Source organism: Sebastes umbrosus, chromosome 15 (genome assembly GCF_015220745.1).
Source record: "Sebastes umbrosus isolate fSebUmb1 chromosome 15, fSebUmb1.pri, whole genome shotgun sequence".
Taxonomy (NCBI): Eukaryota; Metazoa; Chordata; class Actinopteri; order Perciformes; family Sebastidae; genus Sebastes; species Sebastes umbrosus.
This window is the reverse complement of record NC_051283.1, coordinates 12,606,783-12,628,844: the sequence shown is the minus strand read 5'-3', so window position 1 is coordinate 12,628,844 and position 22,062 is coordinate 12,606,783. Positions and strand designations below refer to the sequence as shown.

The following is a 22,062-nucleotide window of genomic DNA, read 5'->3' as shown; positions in this document are numbered from 1 at the left end:
CTACCTATTCATTTCCTATTTATTTATATTATTTGTATTTATTTTATTATAATACTATGCATTTCCATTTTTTTTATCATGATTATTATTATTTTAATTAATTTCAATTTATTTTCCATTCACTTACTTACTTGCTTACCATTATTTTTATTATTATTATTATTATTATTATTATTATTATTATTATTATTGTCATATTTTGGCTGTTTGTTTGGCTGTTTCTCCTTGCCTTTTATTTTATAATGTTTGTTTATTTTCTCTTCCTTTATTTCCTTTTATTTATTTTTTTTAAAAATATTTTTTCCCCTCTCATAAAAATATTCTCTTGGATTTAGGATTATGTTACGGCATGTTCTCTGTGTTATTCATTGATATTGTAATAGAGTAGCCTATGTGAGCCAATAAATAAAAAGTAAAAACAAAGAAAAAAGATATGTTTTGTGAGGTCACAGTGACTTTTGACCACCAAATTCTAATCAGTTCATCCTTCGTCCAAGTGGACATTTGTGCCAGATCTGAAGAAATGCCCTCCAAGTGTTCCTGAGATAGCCCGTTCACAAGAATCGGTTGTACGGACAACCCGAGAACATAATACCTCTGGCCACAGCTGTCACAGATACACAGGCGTAAAAAGTCAGCAGTGATAGCAGTGATTTTGGGTGTCTATATGTGTATGAATATGCCTTTTAGAGACAGCATTTCCACCTACCAATTTTAAACTCTTTGCTTGCCATCAGGATCTCTGCGTTAGGAATGATGGGGGGAGCCAGGCAGAACTGCAGCCTGTAAGCTTTATTGAGACACAAAAAGAGTCAAACACAGAATGTGCAAATAGTTGGTAGAAATAATGATCAAGTAGTAATTTACATACCTTGATAGCCGATACGGAATAGCCCACCCTTTTCTGTGTTACTACGGAAACGTATCAGCACCTGATTGGATGTGCTACTGGGCGGGTCATTTGGTTCTCCATCAGTGAACACTCCCAGTTTTCTGGCTGTCTCCTGTGGACCATCCCTAAAAAGGAAAAAAAAAAAACACAGGTCACAAGTCAACTATAACTTCAGATATAACAATACACTGGAGTGTTAGAAAGTGATGATAATTAACTATGGGAGATATTCTGTCAGCAGCCTCTGCTCAAATGCTCTCTAACCGTAAAGCACTTCGAGGCTTTGTGACGCATATCTGTGAGAAAACCAAACAAAGCCACATGCCAGATTATTGTCAAGCAGCTTCCAGTGGCAGAGTATAACCAAGCTGCTCTCACTTCATCATACCCAAAGCAATTACTCCGGGCTGCTCCGGGTGATTATGTTGAAATAAGGTAAAAATTACAGATAAGCGTAGAATGACAGGTCTGGATTGCGCCGTTCCTGCTAACTGCCATCCAATGGGAGTGTCTTTGGAAGCCACGGCCCAGCCTTGGCAGTCCCCTGGCGTGGGCATGGCCGATTAAGCCAGCTCCCAGATTCCTGCCACAACCATTCAGCTTAAAAACCATCTGTCTTTGGCTGTCAGACTGGGCATGGGAGATTACAAGCAGCTCTGGAAACGGCTGGCTAGGGACTGCCGCCTGACAGCACTCTGGCCAAGCCGCCATTACGGGGCCCATTTCCTTGGCTCAGTAGTTCAGTGGATAGATACACAGCGGTGGTAACTGGAAACTGGGGAACATGATAGTTCCCATCTTGGCTCTGCATGAGCTTGTTGGGAAAAATCGGCACAGCGGGGGCCGTTTACAAAAGATCAACAATACGCTAAAAAGTGGACATTCTGGCTCACTTTATTCATGTCGACCTAGTGACATAAACTCTCCATGCCCTGAAAAAATTCTACAAGCAGCTAAAATATAGATGTCACCCCATGCCATGTGGACTTTTCATGTGGTAGTTGAGTTGCCAGGTTGGCTGGCAGTCAGATCTCCGGTCTCACTGAGAGCTGGGACCTTTGGAGCTTGTCTCAGGGAGAGGGGATCAACTGGGACTGGCAACCGTCATGCATGCAAAATCCTGTCTTTGGTCGCACATATGGCAGGCCCAGCCGTGCATTATGGAGATGATGAAAGGAAGCTTTACCCCTCGATACTCAGTCAGGCAGAAAGACACACACCTACCACATACATGTCCCAACACACACATGCATTTCCACCAGCCAAAACCTACTCGCCCCCTCTCTTCTTTCACAGAGAGGAGGTGGGAACAATATTCCACCTACTGCTCTGATTGGTCCTCCATGGCGGCTTGCATTCATTACATGTTACTGTGTGGTATACACTGTATATGTGCAATATTTTATTTTCTATCTTTTATTTAATATATTTATTTATATATATATATATATATATATATATATATATATTTATATAAAAATACATACATATTAAATAAATATATTAAATAAATAAATATATATTATATATATAAAACTAAATAAATATATTAAATAAAAGATACATAAATACAAAATAAAAATAAATAAATAAATATTATATAAATATATTAAATAAAAGATAGAAAATAAAATATTAAATTAAAAACATTTATTTTCCTTTCACTAGTATAGTGAAAGAGAAGAGAAGTATTTGTCAAGAAATAGAGGTTTCTGGTGGTGCCACTGCATGTTGGGTTCACTTCATACTTCCTATTGTTTAACAAAATCATTCTTCAAAAATAAATTATCACCCTTAACATTTGTATAGATATCCATGTGGTAGAACACACATTAAAAAAAGAAGAAAACGGGGGAAGGGATTTGATGGTTTTAAAAGAATCATTTTAAAAGACCTCCCTGTGTTTCAGGGGAGGGAATGGTGGGCATGAAAAGAGCAACAATGACACAAGAAAAGAAAGAGATAAAGCCAAAGACAAGGCAGAGTTGAGCTTTTAATCTGCAGCTCTTTTTTGTCACTGTAATGGATCATCATAAGGTGAGGGACACATGTGGTGGGAGGCCATAATGTACTTGTTAAGTTAGAGAACAAGCTGCAGAGTGACATCAAAAGGACAGTGAATGAAAAGAGAGGAGGGGGTAGCAGGGGCATTAAAGATTAGCTAACTGGAGCTTGACTCAGTTTTGTGAAGCAACACAACAGAGGCGGATATCGGAGGGAAACTGGAGGTGTAACGTGGAAAGTAGGAGTGGGTGACAAGGAGTTGAAGGATGGGATTGAAAGGAAGTGCAATGTGGAGGTGATGATAACGAGAAAATAAATGAATAAACATGGCAACATTTCAATGACACTGAACAATGTGAAGTACAGAGCTTTTTGTTAAGATGGCCTTGAGATTTTGGTTTGGTCTTTACTAAAGAAACTGGTTAAAATATAATTTCAGTTTACCCACAAGCTAAAGGAACATTATATTAAATTCCATGGTACAAAATTAAAAAAAAGTATTTACACATATCTACACCCCTTGGAAACTGTAATTTCTTACCATAGAGTGATGAAGTCGTGCGGCCCGTGAACCTGAAGCAGGGTGAAGTTGATTTTGATGCCGAAGCCGGTCGCCACGGTGATCAGCCAGGAGCAGTCAGCTGAGCTAGGGTACTCCTCTGGGTATCCCGGGGAGAAGATGGTCCCATTGTCTGATGTGATGTTCCAACCGCAAGGCACTGAGGGAGGGAAGGGGCAGGGAGAAAGTCAGGCAGAGTATATATATATATATATATATCAGTGGGCCAGGAATACAACAGGACACATCCATAATTCAGCTGAAATCGTGGAAGAAGGGGGATTTTTCATCCCCCTTCTTCTTCTGCTTCCCTTCTCAGTGTCTCTCTCCCCCTCTCCTTTACTCTTCGTCTAGTGCCCAGGCGCTTGTCTGAGCTAAAGATTAGCCAGTAAAGCCTGTTAGCAAGTGGGGACTTGGATGGAGTGTTTTGCTAAGATAAGGCCTCAACCCTTTCCCACTGGGGGTGAACAGAGAGACAGTGCGGAGAAGAGGCGAGGGGGTTACTGTGGACTGGGCTTTTGAGGTGCGTGTATACAGTACGTGTATGAGGAGTGGCTACGCATGTGTGTGTGTAAACTCGTGTGTGTGTTTGAGTGACAGGAAAGGTTAAAACAGCATGTCTATGTCAGAGCTGACAAGACTATACAGAACCCCACATGCCTGATATCCCGAGGTTAAAAATATCCTGCACAGCCTGACAAATACAGTAACACTCACTCACACACATACAAACTACCCGGGTTGCATCCAGCCTCAAATCTGCATGCATGGAAATTGTAACTATATTTTCAAACATTCCTCAGGAACTCGGGAGGTTCTAACCAACTTAACGATTACGAAGCTTAACATTCCCGCTGATGCCCTTAGAGAAACCCCAAATTCACTGTGGTGGAGCGGGGAAAATCGGGGAAGAGTGGTAATCGCAGTAGTGCAGGCATCTCAAGCAACCCCAGACATGGTATTCAGCTTAACGGGCACACCCTTGGATGCCTATGGGCGTGTGATCTTTCCCAAAGTAGAGATTGCATGTTTGCAACCATCGGTTTCTCTCTCAGGTTATGTGTGTGTGTGTGTGTTATGTGTGTGTTCATGCTGCACAGCTGCCTGCTTTAGCCCTGCGGTTGATAGGCCCCTCTGCTGCTGGCTCACCTGTTAAATGAGCTATCGATCAGACCGATTGATTAAACCCTGGACACTCTATGGAGTTGCACATCTGGCTGACGCCATCAGCTGGCAAGCTACTCAAACCCTGTGCGTAACAGAATGTGTGTTTGCTTGAAGGGATAGGTGGAAACAGAAAACTTGAAACAGGGTTGCACTTGTTTTTTAGAACACAAAAAAGTAAAGCAAAATACGTTAGGGTAGTAGACGCATTTGAAAACATTACATTTTTTTCTTTTGCTGATAGCACCATGTTTGTTACATCAGTTTATTTAAAAGTTTTTTGGTCAATATTAAGAATAATGTTAAAATAATGTATGGAAAATATGGCAGCTGCATATGTTTATCAATGATTCAGAATTATATGTGTACACTGATTATATTATGAACTATTACTACTACTAATTGTGCTTAAATGTTGGTTGCAGAAAAGATATTAAATTACTACAGTCAGTTTTCCTGTGGGAGCACTCGACACTGTCAATTTGAGTCATCGCCACTTCCTGATCTGCAGCCTTTAGTTTTTTCGCACAGAAAGCAGGAAACTGAAAATGGTAATTATTATAAACAAACAAACAAAAAAAAGGATATAGTGCCAGCATTTTATAGTTACAACATTATATCATGATAATGCCAAGACAAGAAGGTAAGTGGAGGCAAGGTAACAAAAATCAGCATCTCTCATCCACCTCACAGAAAATGTGTGCAAATATATAAAGATGTCTCTAAAGAAGTTTATTTTGAAAAAAACACTATGCATGTAACGAGCACAAACTAATGCTAGAGGGGTACCTAGAGCGTCATAGTACAGCACAGGGCAAATAAATCGGTATTTGACAAGTTGGGAGTGAGAACGTGTTGCTTAAACAGGCCTTTGAAGAAGTAAGGACCGACCAAAATGTTCTCACTTTGTTTGGTTAAAAACTTGTTTTCGGTCCTCGCTATGTATTGCAAGAGTAAGTACAAGAGCACACACACACATACACACACACACACGCAGGTATAATTTTCTCGGATAATAATTCAGCTTTGAACGTTATGTGAATATTGAAAATGCCTATACAAAAGAAAATTGCTATGTGAGAATACACTATCTCCTGTCCCCTCTTCCTTTTCACTCTGTTGCTCCTTCTCTCACTTGCATTTATCTCCCCGCTCGCCCATTCAAAAGTTCCAGGTTCATGGCCGTCACCTCCCACCGTAACTTTCCCTGCCTTATTGAATAATCGACAGCCAGAGCGTGAGAATGTGGGTCAAGGACGAGGCGCAAAGAAAGAGCACCCATTACTTTTCTTTTCAATTCAGGCCCTCTTTTATTCTTCCTTTATTTGCCTCCATTCGTCTTTAGCACGGTATTGATTTTCATTGAAGAGTACTTTGCTTCATTAATGGGGGATGATAATTCAGTTTAATTGCATTATTCATAATAGATAATCATTATCTCCATAGCCACACTTCGCACTAATGATGCTCAGTAGTTCAATACATTCTAAACAGGAAGTTATGACTTTGGTTCTGCGTACATGAGGCAGTGTAGTTGGCCACTTGTTTGGAAGACTGGGCAGATTAGTGAATGTGTTAAAGGGACTGTTTGTAACTTTCAGAAATGCTTGTTAAAAGCGATACCTGTGGCCGTTAAGTCAACGAAAGTCAGCGTCAGGCTCGCGCTTGCTCGCTCTACATAGACATGAACGAGCATCGCTCAAAACAGTGAGGCGACACACGTCAGCTAAAACCACAATATCACTCTATATTTCAACTGCTTGGCAGTAATGTTAGCTGACCAGACAAAGGTCTTTCCATGAATCAATGCTGATCCTAGTGTTGGCTTTTCCTGCCTCAGCCTCCCGACTGCGGCCGGAGGGAACATGGGAGACACCGGAGTTTTGGCCGGAGACGATAAAGTAACTCGCTGCGGAGCCCGTCACTTCACAAGACACGGAAAAACCTCTGTTGTTCTGGAGGAGCTGCAGCAGTTATTTCTGCACAAACATCCACCGTACATTCACTAGATATTCTCAGAGCTAAACTAACTCTTCTGCAGTCTGTAGTGAGCGCACATGCACGTGTAGAGGTGGAGCGAGACAGCTAGAATGCGCGCGGTGTGTGAGTGAAGGCAAGCAGGCAGAGGAGCAGAGACTCCGGCCACACGCACATATGCGAGCGCGCATGGGATCCCGACCCGGTAGATTTATACGTGTAAAAAATTACAAACAGTCCCTTTAAGTTTGCATAATGTTTGGGTATTGATATGACAAATCACAGATCCCTTACCTTCGCAGCGAGGTACAGGGTGGTCCCAGTTGCGGGTGGTGCCATGCTCACAGGTGAGGATGGAATGTCCCATTAGCTGATACCCGGGCAGACACTCAAAGGAAATAGACTGGCCCACGTTGAAGCCAGCGCCCACCACCACTCCGTAACGGAAAGGCTCGGGATCGGGGCACTCCTGTAGCTCATACGCTGAGGGAGAGAACAGCATGTACATCAGTCCACACATCAATATTAATTTTTCCAATATAGCTAGATACTTTTATTCAGACTCATTTTAAACAGTTATATAGTAATTAGGGCTCTAAATGGATTAAAATATTTAATTGTGATTAATCACATGATTGTCCATGGTTAATCGCGATTAGTTGCAAATTAATTACACATTTTGTATCTGTTCAAAATGTACCTCAAAGGGAGATTTGTCAAGTATTTAATACTCTTATCAAAATGGGAGTGGGCAAATATGCTTGCTTTACGCAAACATATTTATATATTTAGTAATGGAAATCAATTAACAACACAAAATATTGACAAATATTGTCCAGAAACCCTCACAGGTACTGCATTTAGCATAAAAAATATGCTCAAATCATAACATGGCAACAACAGCTGTCAGTGTGTCAGTGTGCTGACTTTACTATGACTTGCCCCGAACTGCACGTGATTATCATAAAGTGGGCATGTCTGTAAAGGGGAGACTCGTTGAGAATAGAACCCATTGTTATTCACATATCTTGAGGTCAGAGGTCAAGGGACCCCTTTGAAAATGGCCATGACAGTTTTTCCTCGGCAAAATATTAGCGCAAGTTTGAAGCGTTATTTAGCCTTCTTTGCGATAAGCTAGTATGATGGTTGGTACCAATGGATTCCTTAGGATTTTAGTTCCATGCCAGTATTATCATATATCAGCTCCGAAATATTGAATAGCGGCCAGACCCGTCAAATTTTAAGGTTAATTTGAGGTTAATTAAAAATAGCATGTTGCGTTAAAAAGAAATTTGCGTAAACAGTTTATTATTGCGTTAACTTATTAAAAAGCATTAAGTAGCATACTGAAACATGTTTGTACCCTTATTTGCTCATTATTTGTTACTGCCTGAAGCTAGCAATCAATTCACACAACCTTTACACATTTGCCTCAATATGCTTTCTGTTGTTCTTCCTCCTTGTGCTCAACCTCCCACTCACTCCTCCTCCACCTCAGACAGGAGTTTTCACTCGGAGAGGAAATGCCAGGGGCGGGTTTGACTTGTGCCGTGAGGAGTACGATGCTGTCATCAGATGTAGTGTGGGTAAATAATTCTTACTTTCTTTTTTTTCTCTCTTCCTCTTGGATACAAAAGCAACGCAGGCAGTGAGCCTCGAAGAGCCAGGATATAAATATGACTAAAGAAATTGATTTGTATGGATCACAGCTCCCCCTTTGTAGGCGATAACTCATGCAAATACAGCAAAAGGGGGATATTTGCAAATATAATGCTTGATTTATATGCTAATGTACACATAATTATGTAAATGCACAATGCTACCTTTCGATTTGCCAGCTCGTTTGTTGAATCACAAAGTACTAACTTTGCCGTGCCTGTTGCATTTGCAGACAAGGGCAATTTATTCCTCGCAGCCATACAGATATGCTGTGAAGCCTTTTATTGGCACATGCTGAGGAAATCCTTTAAGTGATCAACAGTTTTATATACAGAGATTTTATACATCTGGGAAATTTACTGGCTCCGTGGGCTGATTAGTCTGACACAGTCAGTTCTAGGGCCAATTCAGTCAAATAATGGCTTTACGTGCATACACCTCAAGGTAAAGTGACACGAATGGAACAAGAAGAAAGAAAGGTAACACTCCCTTAGGTTATTATTTGTTAGTGACTTTACAGTGTATGCTGTGATTGTGTCAATTCAGGGAAATAGCTCTGATCATTATGGTTACATTCTCTGCGTCTCTGCTGAAACACATTTCAGTGACAGCAAAAATGGTTTGAAGCAGCGAAAAAAGCTCCTGCCACACTAAAGGGAAGCAATTACTAAGTTTGATCAAGCTTTGCAGAAGAACGTAACTCATAATACTAATACTGGCTCAGCTCTGCAAAGTCTTAGCTCTGATGATTATGATCATTATTATAAACACATATTAGCCAAATCTATTTTTGTCTGAGACAATCATAATACTGATTATAATTTCCTGCTTCAGTATTCTGCATATTTTTACTTTATTACAATTTATTCTTTGGTCTCTTACCCTGGTACTCGAATCTGAACCCCGGTTTGTTCTGCGAATGGTCGCTGTGGAAATATATCGTGGTCTCGTGGGAGGTGGTGAGAAGGGAAGAGGGAACGTCCTCGCCGCTGAATCGGCCAATCACTGCGCTTGTATCAAGGGGACCGTTGCGTACCTCGAGGAAATCGTGGTTGGCCTCGGTGGAGAAGTTGAGGAACTGGAGGTTGGCTCCTGGGAAAAGAAGAAAGATTGAGAAAGAGGTGGCAGGAAAATTGAAAAGCGGTGCCGTCGTCTTCTTGAAATGCTACTAAAGGTGCCTCTGGCATGTTAACATAACATAGGTATCTATATCAATCCAGTCCTTCTTGAGTGTGGAAATGCTTTAAGAGCCTCTCACGATGCTCACCATAACCGACTGGCAGGTAGATTCTCCAGGTACAGTCACTGTTGCTAGGGTAGTTGCCAGGGAAACCAGGGCTAAGAATCATGCCCTCCATCTCCTCCCGGATTCCTCCACATTGAGCTGGCAGACAAAGCATTTCATTAAAAAAATTTAGCAGAATGAAATATTCAGTCATTTTAAAGCTAGATTTCAAAGCCTATAAAGCTGAAGTTATAACTAAAGAAAGGCAGAACAAAATCCTGAATCCAAACCCTTTAATTTACTACCTTTTAGGTGGGTTTGCATTACTTGAAGGCAAGGTGAGATTGTATTTAATACCCATTACATGACCCTAAATGTCTCCTTTTTCAATCAAATCAATGCAGTTAAAATTTTAATAGCGATGATGAAAATGCTGTTAAAGAGTGAATTCAATGTCAAAATGATCAGAATTGTAAAGAGTTATTAAATAGTTTATATTGACATACAAAGAGACGGCATTTATCTCACTTTTAAAGAACTATGGAGCTCTTTTCTTTCTAGTTTGAGATATCGAGGTGTCATGCACTGTATCTTTTGCTGCTCTTCATCCTTCTCCTTTCATCTTAAAACCACTGATGGATAAATGTTTTCTTGAAAGAGGTGAAGTGAGAAAAAAAAGGTATGGAAATACTGAGTAAAAGCGATGATTGGATCAAGAGAGATGAAAAGAGCGAGAGATCCTGACACCAAAATTAAAAAGATGAAAGGATGCTGAAGCTAATGGTAAAAGAATTAGCTGACTAAAGGGGAAAATAGAAAAAAGAGGTACTGCGTGGGGAAAAAAACACAGTGAAGATTACGGAATAAATGGGACAAACAGCAAACATAAGTCAGAGGAGGGAGCAACCACTCAGAGAAAACCATTGTGTTTCTGTGAGGAATAAGTGAGGGGTTAAATGTTATCCTGTAGCAGCACCAGAAGCCTGAGGTAATCAGGAAACTGCTGATGCCTGAGAACACGATGAATCTTCCCTCGACTTCAACCAATCACGGTCTGAGATGGAACTAATTAGGCAATAGTAGGTTGTTCCAATGAGTGGAACCCGTTTGTCAAGGCACTCTCAGCGTGTGTGCTCAGCTTTCATGGTAGAAACGTCCAACTCATTTGAAAAAGCTCTCATAACTCAACCAAAAACTACTGAAATACAACTTTTGCTTTTTTGTTAACATGTCCTATTTTCCAAATTTTCTGATGGATTCAAGGGCTATCCTTATGTCTCAGTTATCAGTCAATCCAAGGAGCAAAGACGGGAGCATAGACTGTATATAAAGATGGACGACAAGACAGCTCCCCAAAAGTGAAGCCAAAACATCTCGATCGCCCCCTGGTGGCTGGCTGCAGTATAGGTCATAAATCCCAGCTCCTCCATGTTAGCGCACGGGACATGGGCCAAACTAGAAAGTTAAGAGTTGTCTACACGTAAAATAAATATATCCCAAAGATGGTTTCTGTCATTTTAAATAACTCTTATCACGCTGATGTATGTTCAAGAATTTATTTTTCTGATAAGTTTGGTTTTAATTAGTTATTTGATGCTTGATAAAAAGGGGGTGAGACGTCATGATTGACAGCTGCTCTGAGTGAATTAGTCACGCAGCTGGAGGCTTGGTAATTGTACGAGAGAGGAGATGTAACTTTAACTTCCCAAAACTGTCAGAAATCTGTGTAATAGAAATGTAGTTTTAGAGATATTATGGTTAATTGTTGTGTCTTTCAAGCCAAACAGCTACTGTGGTGCTAACGTAGCAGCAAGCTGGCCATGCTCGGCTTGTGATTGGCTCAGCGGGTGTGTGGGCTGGACCTCGATGCCGCTGCTCCAGCCCCCTATCACTACTGTGAAGACTCTGGCTCCAAATGTCATCAAACTCTCAAGATCCCGTATCCGGGATATTTTGGCTTCACTTTTGTACAGTGGGAGGAAGTGGAGGAGCGTCACCCATCTATATATACACTCTATGGTCGGATGACCACAGGTGGATCCCAGGAGATATTATTAGGGTCGCCAAATCGATTTGCAGAATTTCGTCCTTTGAATTTCTTCCATAATCTTTTATTCAACATGTATATCTGCAGTACACCTTTGAGCTGCGTTAGGGAGCCTGAATGTTCGTATTGTTCTGATAATCGTAGTCTACTTATAACACTGAATCTAATATGAAAGGCTAGCGTACATTGTTTGTTTTACTGATGAGAGGAAATACAAAGAATGGAAAAGCCTGTTAACTCCACCTAAATGTATTTATTTGGAGTAATGTACATGTTTATGTTTTCAATAACACATGCATAAAAAAATATCTCTTCGAAATTACTGGTTTACCTATTCAAGATCATAAAGGTGATGCAAACCTTCATTTACGCACAAATTCGCTCTTCTCACGATCTATAGATAAGGCCTTAGGTCGCGGTGGTTTGTCATTTTTAAAAAGTGGGTTCCGAGAAAAAAGTTTGAGAAACACTGTGTTATATAACACGTTTCTGCGTGTGAGCTGTGAAACAGTATTGGAGAGGTAAAACGTCACCTATAGTACGTAGTGATATGGTAATTCAATTCTGCTTTCATTCAAAGGCTGATGATGACGAGAGCTTCTTCGCACACGTCAAGCCTTAACATGAGAGCTACTCGGTATATTGTTTGAGATAGTTATCTGGTGTGCTTGGCAAGGTGAAGGATCTCTGAGGGAAAAAAGTAAGAATGTATAAAGGAAGCAGAAGGAGGGCAGGACAAGAAGATATTTTTACCTATGCAGAGAGGAGGTGGGTAGTTCCACCGTCTGACGGTTCCAGGCATACAGGTGATATGTGAGTTCCCCTGCAAGGAGCAGACAACAAAGAACAACAAAGAACAGGCGATGAATTCATTTGTTCCCCCCTCTGTCAATCATCTGTTGATCCAGTTATTTGAACCTGCTGCCTGTCTCCACATGACTTCATGTGGTGACTTAATGACTAAATTCATCTGAAGTGACAGGGAACAACAGAGAGGGAGCATCACAAGCATATTAAGAAGATCACATTTATTGTTTCGCTGCCAAATAAGCAGCACAATATTTTTTCTGAGAGCTCTGCATTTGAGTTTCAAAGCTAACTTGCCATAAAGATTAAAAATTTGATAGTAACAAAAAACAAAGTTGTTAGAACATAATGGGCTGACTCAGCTGACCTATTCTGAAAATGTGTCTTTCAAAGAAAGCCTGGCACCAACTGTAATGAGCCATAAGAGACTGCAGGAGTTGACACCAAGACAACATGCTGGTGAACTATTTTAAACTGTTATTATGCCTTTTTTGAGTCGTGTACTTGCTTTATCCCAAATGTTTCCAATTATTTTTAAACCTAGAGATATCCAGTCGGGTGTGAAGCCAATGCAGAAGTGCCTTAAACTTGCATTCTTTCTAATAGCCAGCAGGGGGCGACTCCTCTGGTTGCAAAAAGAAGTCTGATTGTATAGAAGTCTATGAAAAAATGATCCAACTTCTCACTTGATTTATCAGTAAAACTTGTAAACATGAGTTTATGGTCTCAATCTCTAGTTTCAAGTCTTCTTCAATACAGCATGATGTTCATTTAGTAAATTATGGTCCCATTTAGAGTCAAATAGACCATAAAGCAGGGTATGCTTTAGGGCGTGGCTACCTTGTGATTGACAGGTTGCTACCACAGCGTTGTGCAGTCTGGGAGTTCGTCTTACATCTTTAACCCTTTCAAAGTGGGTTTTCATTTCATGAAAGTCAATTTTAACATTTTGGTAGCCTAAAAATGTCTTCGGTTGTACTTAGCTCCACCCTCTCATGTCACTTATGGCTGCAATGACCAAAAACCAAGATGACGATGGCTAAAATGCTGAACTCAAGGTATCAAAACGGCAGTCCCCGATGGGTGACAACACAGTGACTATGTCCACTTCTTATATACAGTCTGTGCTTTCTGCATTCGTCAGCGTTGTGGTTGTTTGCCAGAAGCTGTCATAAATCCACTTTTAAATCCAGTTTTAAGCCACAGCTGTGCAATATACTTTTTTAGATCTTGGTTGTTTTTTAACAATATACTTTAACCGGATGAAGGATTTTAGTCATCAGACGTCTGGGACTTAAGTTATCAGAGAAACAAGCTGAGCAAATGTTAGCTGCAGTTTGGCTCGCATCCTGTGTCCGCCAAACAGCGTCGGAGAAACACGGGAAACTGCTTTACTCAGTGTTTTTTTACGGTTTTAATTCCTGGGTCCGTTTGTTTTGGAGAAGAGGAGACCTCTGCTCTTCGGCTCCGATAAAAACCTCCTGAACGAGGAACACTGAAGGAACCCTAACCGGGAGAAGCTGATTGCAATGACAACAATGGTGGTGAAGACAACAACTCATATGATCCCAGGCAACTTTACGACGCCACAAAACCCCGTCTTTTGTTATCGTTTTGATTGACCCCTGGTGGCAGAAAATTACATATTGTGTTTTTAAAGTAAAATTACCCATAATTACTCATGCCACATGTTATGTAATTATTGTGATTATCCAGAAAGAAACCTATAATTGGAATAATTCCTCCAAACCTTTTTTCCTAAAACCTGCTTCTTGCCCTGCTGCTGTCAAACTTTACCAAAACTCTTTGTCACAGCAATTGGACAAGTCCTAATGGACTTGTTTAGTGTAGAACGGAGAGGGAACTTTCAAATAGAATCTGTGTGAACTACTGCATCCAGTGTGTTGTACAGATGTCACCATCTGTCTCCTGAAGCCCAGATGACTACAGTGGAAGCTCTGGAGGACGTGCAGAACACAGTCAAACTCGGATGCTGTGCAGAATTCTGAGTTTATAGCAGCACATCCTATAAATTATAGACAGCAGATGGAGGAAACCGGTCCTGAGACCTATCCTGCCTTTGGCTATAACAATTTAAGGGGACAACTGGCATGCATCATAACATCCATGGGTGGATGACAGAGATAAATCAAAACAATCATCCCTTAATCTATAAAACCACATAAACAATTTCCGCAAAAATGCTGAGCTCAGCACATGCATAATTTGGTCACAGGAGATGCAAATAAGGCGTATACGCTCCCTAACTGGTGTTTATTAATGCTAAAGTCACAGTCCTCCATATATTATAGCAAATATGTTTACATTAATTTAATCGCATTAACATAATCAGAGCATACAGTTCACTGCGGCTGAAAAAATGAACAGATAACTTGTAAGTAAACTTATAAAGTTCTTTTCTCTGACATTTGGCTTTATCCACTGCTGCTAAATGTGATCATTACTTGGAGATAACCGAAACTGACAGGAGTCCAGAAAAGGATAAGCATCGATTTTTGGTCACTTATGACTGAACCATATCTGAAGCTAGGAGGTGTTACCTGTAAAGTATATCCAGGTTCACACTGGAAAGACACCACGTTATTCATCTGAAGACGTTCCCCAACCTTGATGCCATTCATAGGAACCACAGGCTCTGGGCAGCTGGTCAGAGACACCGCTAAGAAAATAGATGAAAATAGGCGACAGGGACAGAATTAGAAATTAGACAGCAAAATGTGACTAAAACATTGCAAGAGAGATATCTGAGTCTGGGGAGAAAGACAAACCAGCAATTTTTATTCATGGAACAGTGTGCAGGATTTGGTGGCATCTAGTGGTGTGGTTGCAGATTACAACCAACTGAGTACCCCTCCGATCACTCCTCCCTTTTGCGGTTACGTGAGCCACCGAGTGCAAAATTGTGGTAATGATGTTCGCCTCATTCAGAGGCCATCCTTACTATAATAACACTACTTTTGGAGCAACACAAGTCAGACGGCGGCTGGTGGTACCACGGTTTTGCACTCTGCGGCTGACGTTACCGCATGTTTCCACTAGGGATGAGTTATGATTTTCAGTTTTTCAAAAAGTCGTTATTTATAAAAAAAATTAATAGTTTATGCGACTATTTGTCCCATCTTAAAAAATATATATTTCCCTTGTATTAACCGCTGCAGGCGCTGCCTGGTAGTAACGTTACTACTGGTAAAACGTGTGTGGCACGTTCAGTTTGGCTCTTTTCTGTTAGCGCAGGGGTGTGTATGTGTGTGTGTGAATGTGGCGCTTCCACAAACCCCTGTGCTCGGCAGGCGGGTATGTATGTGTGTGTGTGTGTGTGTATTATTAGGTATTATTTGATTATTGTTTTAATAATAATCGAGTAATACCCAGTGATTTTCGAATAGTATTTTTGCTTGGAATGCACATCCCTAGTTTCCACGCACAACGGCCGTGACCGCTCGTCCTCCGCATGGTGATTGCCTCATTAACGTTATGGTTCCCTTATAGCATTGGGTTGGAAATATTGCCAAATAGGCACTTTTGCTTTTCGCTTTGACACCAAATCCTCCGCCATCGTCTTGTCTGTCAACTGTCTCTCATCTTGTGTGTGTGAAATCTGACTCCTGCTACTCTGAACAGAGACTCTGTATAGAGCAGACAACTACGGCGGGGGCTGTGGGCTAGTAATGTAGTCGGTATATGTCCAAACACCGTGTAACACCGGTAACACCAACTACCGCGGCAAGCCTATTATACACTAATGAAAACATAGTTATGAATATTATATTCCATTTCTGCAAAAAGATCCCCCGAAATGCTACACACTGGCCCTTTAATACTTGTCCTCAGGGGCATTGGTACTTTACATTGAGTTGTATGAACTTCTTTTTTCCCCACTTACTTTTGTATTCCAGCCTGAATCCAGCTGCAGACACACTAATATCAGAGAAAAAGTGGAGGTAGAGCTGGTTGGAGGTGCTGTTGAGGAGAGCCGGGACCGTGGTGCCTTAGGGAGAAGATTAATAGTGGAGTTTAGCAATGCTATCTCCTGCATAGGCCGACCATAACTAACTGTATAAGCTACTGGCAAATAGCTGAAAAGCGCCTTCTTTTTTACATTTGCCGACCTCAGGGTGTGCCTGTCTCTCTGTGTGTGTGTGTTTGTGTGTACATGCAGCAAAAAATCCATGCATGAATGATTGTGTATAGGTGGATTAGGATATTTGGGGAAGCAGATGCATAATAGTGTGACCTAGTCACTTTAATGAGACAAAGAACAGAGCCATTTGTTTCTTCTAATGTGTGGGTATGCATTCAGCTGATAATAAAAGAAAACACAAATCTGTCCAAAAGAAACAACAACAACCCGTCACTCAATAAAATCACATGTTCTACAGATACTGTATGACCTAAAATCGGTTGTTTAATAACTCAAATTTGTAAGCCTGCCATTTCTCTCTCATCTCTTTGCATCAGGGTACATCTAACATTTACTTTTGGTCGGGTTCCAAGCACAAACAAAAAGGAGAATTCCCAGTTGCTGCACCCTCGCTATGAGGGGAGTAACACAGATACTGTAAACAAACGTTCACTTCAACTCCACACAGAAAAGGATAACCTTTTGTAGAAATGTACCAAGACTTTCCAGGGGAAGCTCAACCAGTATGGGCTTTTTAAACTCTCCCATGACAACGCCAGCAGCCTATATCCACTCTGAATTTAATCTAACAATGTTACAATGCCAACTGTGCCAAACGAGGCCCCCGTTTTGAGTGCTGTACGTTGTTGGTTAACAAATACAATAATGTGTCACAGGTCTATTATGTTTTGCTTTTGGCAAGGTATAGATGAGTTAAAAATGTGTTTTATGTCCAAGGTCGAAGTGGGAATAAACATTGAAAACATGATTTTAAACACGTGCAAGAAAAATAAATGCACACATATACGGCAATACCTGAGAAGCTGCCAAGCATGGTGTCAGTGTTGTCTCCTCCGTCGAACACTTCCAGCGAGTCCCAGTTCTGCTCCGTGACAAAGCTGATTACCTGGATCTGAGACAGGTAAGACACAGATGAAAAAAAAAGAGGATGGGATTTAGGGAGCAGAGCAGGAACAGTAGGGTCAAGGGTGTGTATGTGTAGACATTGAAGGACTGAAAAGCACAGCCATTTGGCAATTATCTACTCTCACCTTAAGAGTAGCAGTTGTCTCGGCCCTGACACAGTAAACTCATCAAAATGCCACATACAGTAAAGGAGCATGAAAAAGCTATTTCTATGTGCCAAACAGCATCCCAAAAGTCATTCAGTGTTTCACAGGAACAAAGTTTAGAGTGCCTTTAAAAGGTGCAAATAACTATATAAACTTTTTTTTTTTTTTTTTTTTTTACACTGTTTTAAAGTACATAAAGGGTGAAATGTGAAATGATCAAAGCCATGAGGACTTCACAAATAGTAAAAAGTTCAGAATTCTCAATAGAAGAGAACAATAGTCGTGCAGTATGGTATGTCTCTGCTTGCTTTTCTGTATTTCAAACACCCTTTTGGAAGGCTGTGTTCAAGTGGTCGGCATTGGATTTGTGAAATTAAGACAACTGCATGACAGCTGCAGAGAACGTTGGATATTCTTCAAAGGAAAGGCAGACTGAAACTTCTAAATAAGTGCGTCTGTGTCCTCCAACAACCACTGTTACCACTGTTGAGAAAGAAAGATACCACATACTTCTCACCAAGATTGCCTAATATATGGATTTTAAAACTTAGTTTGCTGTTGAATGCTACCCAAAGGAAGTGGGAGGCCCAAATATATGAAAAATGTGTGAAAGGGGCAACACTTTGCCATCTGCTATATCTTTATTCGACGTCTTCTCATACAACGGTTCGTATGATATCTTACGAAAAGTAATTCCTCATTTTTCATGCGTTTTCCTATAAATGTCCGACAACATGTGACGCAAGTGTCAATTTACACTCCAGTCTTCTCAAAATAAAATTTATGTCTTCACAGAAAACTACTTAGTTAGGTTTAGGGAAAGATAAACTTGGTTAGGTTTAGGCAGCAAAACTACTTAGTTAGGTTTAGGGAAAGATCAACTTGGTTAGGTTTAAGCTGCAAAACTACTTAGTGACAAATAAATCAACGTTGACTTCTGGTTTCACACGGGGTACGACCACCGGTCTCCTCCCTAGGCAGCGTTTGTCGCTCTTTATACTTCCTGGTTCACAATTATTTGGATTACATACAAATTGATTTTGTGGGATATATATATAAACAAATTACAGTGCTTTACTTTTTTGTAGGTATTGCCACCACTGGTGTATGAGAACAGCCTGCTTTATTCTCTGTCTGTAGCTAAAATTCATCCATTTCTGTGTGTTTCCATCCTTTTATTCTCCGAGCCTCTCTTTCTGTTCCCTCTCACATCCATTCCTCGGCCCTCTCCTCTGCCTCTGATGGTTATAGATCGGATACGAGCCAATTAAAGGGGCGGTAGGGGCTCCGGTGCATCTCGGGGAGACGACGCAGATCACAGATTGATCTTTCATTAGGGGGGCCGCGGCAAATGTGCCGGCAAGGCACCCCGCTCCTTTAAGTTCTCTTCTGGATCGTGACACTCCAATCTAATGTGTCTCTGCTAACTGGTAAGAAGGGGAGAAAGACGATGACGGTGTGAAAGAGATGAGGTGGTCGAGGAATAGTAGGGATGAGGCGGGTTTCAGCTGCAGAGACATAGAGCAGCAAACCCCTGTACACTTAGCACGCCACATTTTGGTAGCACAGGCAGTGACCCTTTTGCTTATGAAGCGTGTGTGTCTGGGTGTGCAGCGGTGGCCCAAAGAACACAATATATCATAACCAAACTACGTCATTGTCAGTCAGGTATGTACAGTGTACGTTCCAGGGTCATGCTGTTGGCCTCGAGCGTGTGTGCGAAGCCAGCTCTCTGTTCTTATTCTCGGTCTACTTCACCTCCAAGCTACTGCGATGTTAGCGTGTAGTGCAGCATGCTAAGTACGCCTGTGGGCCATCTCGTGTGTTTGACCTGCAAGGACAGTCAGCTGAGGTGGAGGAGGTAATAGTCGAGGGACGGCACCGAGGTCATTAGCCACGGAGGCTGAAGCATAAGCCTTAAAACTTTCCGTCAGGCAGATCCGCAGGGACCTCGTACAGGTTCCTGGAAGAGTTCCATCACACGCGCATCAAAGAATACGAATATGCAAACTGAATTAACTCCCAGGAAAGAAAAGGGAAAGCAATTGAAGAGGCAATTATATACAAATTTATTTCAAGTTGTGCAATCTTAAGTTTCTGGTATAGTGATCTGCCAAATTAAATTCTGAGCCTCTGGAAAGTCTATAGACTTTATCATTTAGCAGCCCTCCTGTGCCCGGAGAATTGTAAATGCTATAACTTGATGTACCATGGGTAGCTCTGTTAATTAGCCCTCGGTAAGTCGAAAACACATCACCGCACAGGAGCTTGTTGTCGAGACCACGCAGAGCTGTAAAAGCTACAGGCTAAAGGTAAATAAAATCTGTTAATTCATTTAACAGTCTGACCAGAGACCGCTTTAAAAAAAAAGGTTAGTCAATATGTTTTAAGTGAACAGAATGCCTCAGAATATTCATTAATGGCTACAATCTGATAAACTAACATGCTGAGAGTATTTTCAATTACGATTTTGGCTTCCAGCGATTATTATGAAAACAAGATAATCGACATAAAACAATTATTGTGTCGCATTCCGTTTCGTAATCGGCAACCCACCCGACCCGTCTTGAAACACGGAGCCTCTCTCGTTTACCATGTTTTGTGGGTGTGACTTTTTTTTGCCGCGTCATCACCATTTATAGATACAACCAATGTGTTTATGATTAAATTGTTCACTGGATCACAAAGTTCTTCATAGATCTAGCCTCTTAATTTAGCCGTCAAAGTGCACCAGATTGATGCATTTAACTTTAAGATGTATCAAATTTTCTTTCTAAATGTATGATGTCTACAAAGTCAATAAGTAATCTCGTTAAATAATAGTGATCTCAATATTGACCAAAATACTCCAGATCATGATTTTTGCCATAATCAAGCAGCCCTACTTTATTATATTATATGTCTGTTAGTCAATTTTTATATTGCATTATGAAGTGCATTATTATTATAACACTTGGATGGGTTACATTTTTGATTTGCCAAAACTGGATTTCCCTTTCCCTTCCAAAAACACAGATTTTGACTTGACTAATAGCTTTACTTTCCATATTTGTGAACTACTAACGGAGCGTTAATTCCTCGGGTTCCATGTGGCTTGGAAGTATGGGTTTGGATTTGGGATGAGTTAGAGGGGATGTAATGTATTTATGCTGTTAACATCCTGGAATCTGCCTCTGATTTACTCATGGATTAAACTCGTTTTTGCAAGATCTGATTATCACAATTCTGTCACCAAGTAGGTACGTTGATGCCAGGGAGAAACTCGGTTACACAAACCTGGATTCCCGATCCTTCGGGAACAGTGATCTTCCAGACACAGTTGAGGCTGTTGAGGTAAGGCTCGGGAAAGCCAGGAGATAAGATGGTGCCAGTTCGGTGGGTCAGATTGCCTCCACATGGAACTGCAGGAAAATAAAAAAGGATGAAAAGGGATGAGTGGGATGAAAAGACGCAAGTCGTATCGCAGTGTACCAAATGTATCATGGCCACAAACTGGATGTAGCATGCATAAATTTGCATACTAAAATACTTTTTTCCCCCTCAAATATAGATGTGATTCTGCTAGTGGATGAAGATCACATAGGTTAAGCAAATGATAAGAAAAAAAAAATCATGACAAAATAGTTAATTAAAGAAGTTTCTCACTTGGTACATTTTCAGCTTGTTTTAAGAAAAATCATATTTTAGGACTCGCTAAACCTAAATCATTAAACCACAGCTAGGATGGAGTCTTGCAAGCACACACGCACATTTTACTAGACATGCTGTGCTTACAGTCGTCAAACACTGTCTTCCCAGCTTTTCCTGCACATCTGGTAACAGCATAGGAGCATCTGCCACAGCTGTATGTGCTGTAGTGTGTGTCTTTGTATATACATATACATGCGGATATCACCATATGAGTGTGTGTGTGTTTTTGTGACCCTCAGCAGAGCCTGCCACCTGTGTGCTGCGTGGCTGAATCTCGCTGTATCGCTACAGGCAATAGCTGGCAGCCTTCATCTGTGTCGTAGTAACGAGAGTTTGACACTCAGCGACGAGGCATCAAGTGCGGGAGAGACGCAGAGACAGAAGGAGAGATGGAAAGAAACAAACAAAAAGACGAAAGAAGCCAAGAAAGAAAACAAGACGAGACAAACAAACACACCCAGACTGATTGGCGAGAGTTTGCGTCTCTCTATTTGAGTATTCATGTCCTACCTATACAGCTGGGTATGGAGCTGTTCCACTGTGCCAGGGCATTGGGAACCGTCAAACACTCGATGGCGCTCGGTCCTTCCAGCATATAACCTGGACTGCATTCAAAGCGGATCACGGCGCCAACAGCAAAGTTGTTACCCATACGGCGGCCATTCCGGGGCTCGGGGACTGAGCTGCACTGCGTGGCACTGGTCCGTGGCACAGCTTTTGGAGAAACAGGAGTGAAAAACAGGGTGATTACAGGTGTTGGTTTGAAGTCATTATCTGTGACATTTCCCAGAAAATATAAGGCTGTTTTGCTGCTCTCTGTTACT

General features: G+C 41.1%; 1 protein-coding gene across 1 annotated transcript in view; it reads right to left on the bottom strand.

Annotated features, from left to right (window-relative positions):
• The window catches only part of csmd2 (CUB and Sushi multiple domains 2), a 286,853-nt gene that overhangs the window by 57,112 nt on the left and 207,679 nt on the right, over positions 1-22,062 (bottom strand). The window contains exons 35-46 of the mRNA XM_037794153.1: positions 21,749-21,952; positions 20,825-20,949; positions 17,292-17,388; positions 16,239-16,343; positions 14,896-15,014; positions 12,281-12,350; positions 9,523-9,639; positions 9,138-9,347; positions 6,891-7,079; positions 3,438-3,615; positions 872-1,017; positions 710-790 (exon numbers count right to left, since the gene is read on the bottom strand). Coding sequence (XP_037650081.1) covers positions 710-790; positions 872-1,017; positions 3,438-3,615; positions 6,891-7,079; positions 9,138-9,347; positions 9,523-9,639; positions 12,281-12,350; positions 14,896-15,014; positions 16,239-16,343; positions 17,292-17,388; positions 20,825-20,949; positions 21,749-21,952 — 1,641 coding nt within the window. The remainder of the gene's footprint in view (positions 1-709; positions 791-871; positions 1,018-3,437; positions 3,616-6,890; positions 7,080-9,137; positions 9,348-9,522; positions 9,640-12,280; positions 12,351-14,895; positions 15,015-16,238; positions 16,344-17,291; positions 17,389-20,824; positions 20,950-21,748; positions 21,953-22,062) is intronic.